The 6000-nt window shown below is 48.0% G+C and overlaps 1 protein-coding gene across 1 annotated transcript in view; it reads right to left on the bottom strand.

The window, feature by feature from the left end:
• The window catches only part of HSPA4L (heat shock protein family A (Hsp70) member 4 like), a 42928-nt gene extending 37193 nt beyond the window's left edge, over positions 1 to 5735 (bottom strand). Inside the window, exons 1-2 of the mRNA XM_090036573.1 lie at positions 5510 to 5735; positions 338 to 395 (exon numbers count right to left, since the gene is read on the bottom strand). Of these exons, the coding sequence (XP_089892699.1) occupies positions 338 to 395; positions 5510 to 5616 (165 nt within the window). The 5' untranslated portion in view covers positions 5617 to 5735. The remainder of the gene's footprint in view (positions 1 to 337; positions 396 to 5509) is intronic.
• Between the last annotated feature and the right edge of the window lie 265 nt (positions 5736 to 6000).

The raw sequence follows: 6000 nt of genomic DNA on the forward strand, positions 1-6000 counted from the left end.
CAACAGCTTGCCAAAACTGGGTAAGTGGCCCTCCGCCTGAAATAATTGCCTGCCCTAGGAGTGGATGAGGAGTGCAGGACAGCAACCTGCTTGTTTCCTGTATTATTCTCCTTTCAAGAGGGAATGGAGATCCATTAACCCAAGACAATGTTATGATTAATTTTAAACAGAAATGAATTAACTATTTACTAACTCTTAAAAAAACCAAGTGAAAAGGAGTTACTTTATATATTTAAAGCCCAGTTAGAATGTAAAATGGAATAAGGTTTGTCAAATTTTACTTTTCTTAATTCAAAAAGAGGAGTCATTTGACAAAATAGATTTTAGATGCATTTACCTGGCTCTTTGCTGCATTGCCAATGGCTCGGGTTTTTGATCCTAGACATATGCAAGCTCTAAATAAGAAAAGAAAGAAATTTAGCTGCAACAAAAAGTAGTATCAGGGATAAAAAAAAGAATATTTATTTTGTAGCACTCCGTAAATAGTTTGAAAACACTTCAGTTCATTTCTATGATACTGCTCTTTTATATTTAAAAATATGTTCCATTTAAGCATGACGCATGAAAATTTACAATGGATTTTTTTGGCACTTTACAATTCAGTGAGGTTGCAAACAGGTAGACCATCTGCTTCTCCTTAAAATTACTTTTAAAAAGAGTTTTTCAAAAGTCAGTCTATTCCATATTTCCCCTCCTTTGTAGTAGACTATCAGTTTTATTCTGGATGCTAATTTAGATTCAGGATGATTACATATGTTCAAAATAAAACCTTATAACCTGACTGGTAAAGTTAATTTTTCATGGTGTATAAAGGCATTAGCAGCGCTTACTGAATTTATATGTTGTTTCTGACAAGAACCATAATAAACATACTTCAAAGTCAATCAGCCAAAATCAAGAAAAAACACATAGGGACCTTGAAAAGATAGCCAGTAATACACTACTTACAAGGAAGCTGACATGTAGTAATCTAAAAGTCGTGTTTCCTTTTCTGCTTCCTAAGAAAGGCTTTGTAGCAGCCTAAAAGATTTAACACCCAATCAACCTAAAAGATTTAATGTTCCAGTAACAAAATATATTCTTTAAGATGCGATGCATTTGTTATGTATTTTTTAGCAAATATTTGGCTCTAACACTTGCCAGTAGACCTCAAATACTTCATGAAGAAGGATGGTATCATTATGCCCCATTTACAGATACGGAAACATTGGCACAGGGAGAGAGAATGACTTGGACCAAGCAGCTAGGAACAAAACTCAGGTGTCATGTAACTCAGTCCACTGCTTTACCAATAACAATACTGTGGCTGTTCTCCTGCCTTCTCGCTTCTTCTCAGGAGAAAGCTGTATGCCACTGTGATGTCATCTGGCAGTCTCCTCTGATGGATTGTATTAAACCATGTGATAATTAAGCTTAACAAAAATTCTGCAGACAACCTACATACATACGTACCATTAACATTTATTATTTTAAACCATGAAAAATGGTTTATCTGTTTGAACTAGGACTGAACTAGTCAACATGCCTTGAAGATGTTTATGATTAGTATACAAATGTTTGAGGCATATTTGAATATGGAAAAGAAAGAACTTGTAAGAGAATACTTAGGGTGGTTGTGAACTGGCCACATGGGTATTAGTTATCATTTACTCTTAGTATTATAGCATTTATACTTAAGAAATGATTGCCATTTTTCTGTTAAAAGGCAGTATTAAATTCTGTGCATGAGCTTGAAAGCAGTGGTTCTCAACCTTTTTTGTACCAGGACCCATTTGTAAATGTTGATGACTAATCCTGACCTAGTGCACCTCGCTGCCTCCCACTCCCAGGCCCCAGCCCTTCAGTTTGTGGGGCAGGAGGTGGGTGTGTGGGCCGGGGAAGAGGGGCCTGCAAGTAGCCCCATGCAAGCTGGAACTCTGACATCTTGCAAGGGAAAAGCCACAGTTTCCCATGTTTTTCTCTTTTAAAGGAGAAAACATTTTTAAAATTTGCTCGCAACCCTTTCATATATTCTTGAGTCTCATTTTCGGGTTGCAACCCATAGGCTATGAAACACTGCTTTAAAGTTGCAAATCAGAAGGTACTGAGCAGGTATAAGAGTTGCTCATTGTGAGTGGTTACACGCGAGCATGGAGGCTGCTCTGATGCATTGCAATTAGCGCGACAAAGCAGACTTGATTAATCAAGTCTACTAGAGCATGGTAATTACCATGCTCCAGCCAGCCTCTGCCTCCCCTGTATCAGCGTCCCCATGTTTCAAAATAGAGGCAGGGGCGCCTCTAGTTCAAGTGCCCCTGATACCATTTTGAAGAGCGGGGATGCTGGTATACGAGACCCTGTGGCGCTGATACACGAGACCCCACAAAGCGGTTTGGAGGGAGTGTCAGCAATATGGAAAAACACACAAATTACTGGATCAATGTCAGGGGAAGTCCCCCACTCCCCAACTACAAACACTGTGGCTATGCATTCAAGGTACATGCGTGTGCAGGCGTGCGTGCATTTCCCACCTACCAAGCATTCAGTTCAGAACTCGGGGTGCACCAACAAAGATTTTTTGGGCCTACACCAATGACCAATAACAAGCCATATCAGCCAATACCAATTCAATTGTTAATACGCAGCCTGGCAGCTTGGAGAGCAGTATCCAGCTGTTAAGTATGGTGGGAGGGAAAGAGCATGAGGGGGGGCAGATCGAGACGACCCCGACAGCGAGGGAGAGAGTGGAGCTGGGACAGGGGCAGGGAACAGGATGGAGCCGCAAGCAGCTTGTTGGGGGGGGGGGGGGGCGTGGTGCAGCTGCTCCTGCCACTGCACATACCCACAGGGGAGGGATGAGGGGGGAGTGTGCCCCCCCCGGATCTGTGCACGGGCAAGGGTGGGCTGCTGCTGCAGACACCACCAGGCTCTTCCCAGGGCTCTGCATGGGGCAGACAGTGACAGAACTAAGAGTGGGGGCTACAGCCCACCCTGTAGCCCCTGCTCCCAGCACCACCACTGCCCGCCCCGGGCAACCCCAGCCCAACCACCCCACCAGGAAGAACCCAATGTAGCCAGCAGCCCACCCTCACCCCGCATACAGATCTGGGAGGCACATGCTCCCCCATGTCTCCCCTGGGGGTGCATGCAGTGGCAGGAGCACCCCTCACACCGGAAAAAGCCACTCCATCCTGCACCTTGCCCCAGCTGGGCAGTCCCCGCCTCAGCCCCACCCCACTTACTCCCTCTCTGTGGGGGCCTTGATCTGCCCCCCCACACCTCTTCCCCCCAACTGACTGATGCTGCTCTCCAAGCTGGCCATGTGCATGCTGCAACTGTGCATATGCAGGTAGCAATTATTGGCGACATTACTGGCCAAAAAAAAGCCAATTGCCAATAATGTCGATTTTCGTTTTATCAGTGCCGATACAATATAGATTGATATACAGATGCACCTCTGTTCAGAACGTTTTCAAGATGAGCAAGAAAACTCCAAGAGGTGCCAGTCCCACTAAGACTTAATGCTGCAGAAACTGTTGAGCTAATGACAGCCCTGCTTTACATATCACTGGTAAGCACATTATTTTCAATCCTTGTTTCTATTCTGTATGTGCTGAAGGTTTGCATACATATTAGTAACTCCAATAAAGTCATGGCTGGAATGCTAATGAACCACATTCCTCAGTTATAACATAAAATTTGAGACAGGCTGGTAAAGAATATTTGTCCCAACTGTAGTCTAAAGCAGTGGTCTCCAAAGTAGGGTGCACAAGACAATCCATTGGGGTGCGGGAAGAAAATATTAGAACTTCTATTTACATTTGTTTTTTATCTAAAAAAATAAGAAAGAAATTAAGTTTTACTAATATTTAATATACTGATTGACACTGGCGCCCTCACTCGGTCCACATGTCAGATGGTCACGTCACGTATGGTACACGAGGTATCCTGAGGAAAGAGTGGGAGTTCCACAACACGGAGGTACTGCGTACAGTGGTCTCCAAACTTTGTACAGTGTTACGCTGAGTATTACATGTATATAATTTATAAATAAATAAATATACATCTATTGGGGGTGCGTGCTCAAAAATTTTTTTACTGATAGGGGTGCGCGATCAAAACAGTTTGGAGACCACTGGTCAAAGCAGAGGTTTTCAACCTTTTTTGTTCCAGGACCCATTTTTAAACATCGATGGCCAGTCCCAACCCAGTACCCCTTGCTTCTGACCCACTGCCCCCTACCCCCCTGTATGTGGGGCAGGGGGTGGGTGTGTGAGGCATGGGAAGCTGAACAGCAGCTTCTGGCCAGTAAGTTGGTTGGGGGGAAGGGACATGGGGGCAGATCAAGGCCCCCACAGTGAGGGAGGAAGTGGGGTGGGGCTGAGGCACCCTGCCCCAGGGAAGAGCCAGGATGGAAAACCCTGCCTCAGCCCTTTCATATATTTTTGTGACCCACTTTCAGGTCGTGACCCACAGGTTGAAAAACACTGGTATAAAGAACTTACTCCTTCACATCTTCAAAACTAGGGCTTTACCTCCACTGAGATATAAAGGCAAGCCTGCGCTGCCTTGCTTACATTAGAATTTAAACCCCTTTAGCACTTGCTAAGCCGTGAAGTAAAGCACAAAGGCCACGGTTTTGGAACATCCATTTGGGAACTGATGCTGACGTACCTTAAGGAAGTGTTTAGTTAGTATGTGTTACCTAACACCCTACCTTTCAATCCTCCTTAGAAGCAGCCAAGGCACTGAGGGCTTCTAAATTCACAGGGCCCTTTTCTCGGCAAGCTATACTCCAAAAGCTGTAGTCTAAAACAAGGTCAATTGACCCAGTGAGTTTTTGGGCTAGCTATGGAAAGCCTCCACACATTGAGACTTGCCCCTTTACGGAACTTGCTTTCCCTTCAGAGCAAAATAGTAGAAAGCATTTCTCCCAAACCTTTACTGTGCTACTTCTGAAGCATGGCAAGAATCAGCACAAACATACTAACACCGTACCTCAGGGATTGTAACCTCTACAAAAAGCAGCTCACCAAGTTCAGGTTATAGGAAGCATCTCCATGTGCCTCAGTAAGAGGCACCTGCTGGACACCCCCTCCCTCTCTAACGCGGCCTCAGCTGGGACCGAGCGAATTCTCCACGCTAGGACTACATTTGCCTTCACCCCCTCAGATGCCCGTACAAGTAGGGCAGTGCCAAGGCGCTCACAGCACCCCCAAAGCGCTCTGCAAGGAGAAGTCATTTCAGCACAAGCCAGGGCTGGCTGTACGGGGTTACACGAAGCCATCCCTAGGCGAGAGCTACTTCTTAAGTACGTCTCTTACACCGCGTTTGAAGTGCTGCTTGTACCCCCCCAACCCAACCCAACCCAACCCAAAAACCCTGGCTGCAGACAAAGAGCCGCAATTCACGCCGGCTCCGCGCCCCAGGCGGGCGCTCTGGCGAAAGGCAGCCGAGCCTAGCATCGCCCCCACCCGGGCGCCTCGCGGATGCCGGGGGCCGCGGGCGGCCGAGGCGCGGGGACACTCACGGGGTGCAGCGGTCGCTATACTCGTTGGCGACGGTCTCGATGCCGCCGCTGCGCGCCACGGCGATGTAGCAGTTGAGGAAGCCCAGGTCGATTCCGACCACGGACATGGCTGCGGGAGGCGCTGGTGCTGGTGGTGCTGGTACCGGCCCGGCTCTACCCGCGCCGCTCCCCCACTGCGGAGCAGCAGGCACCAACCGGCGGTGTCTGTGCACGGCGCATGCGCTGTGAGGCGCCGGGCAGGGAGGCCGCTCGGCCTGGCTCCGGCTTCGGCTATTTCCGGAGCTGCTCGGGCTGCCTTCGAGAAAGATCTGGAAAGGGGCGGGGGGAGGAGCGGTAGGCGGCTCGCACAGCGACACGTCGCGGCCGCCGCCGCCGCTGCCACTGGTCCTTCACAGCGCCCGGGACTCGGCCCGGCTTCTGCCGCCCCTTTCCTGCTGCAGCGGCGCTCCCGCGGCTCAGGTGTGTGGGAGCCACGGTACTGCTGAGGCATC

Source organism: Crocodylus siamensis, chromosome 2 (genome assembly GCF_052110815.1).
Source record: "Crocodylus siamensis isolate JL-2025a chromosome 2, ASM5211081v1, whole genome shotgun sequence".
Taxonomy (NCBI): domain Eukaryota; kingdom Metazoa; phylum Chordata; order Crocodylia; family Crocodylidae; genus Crocodylus; species Crocodylus siamensis.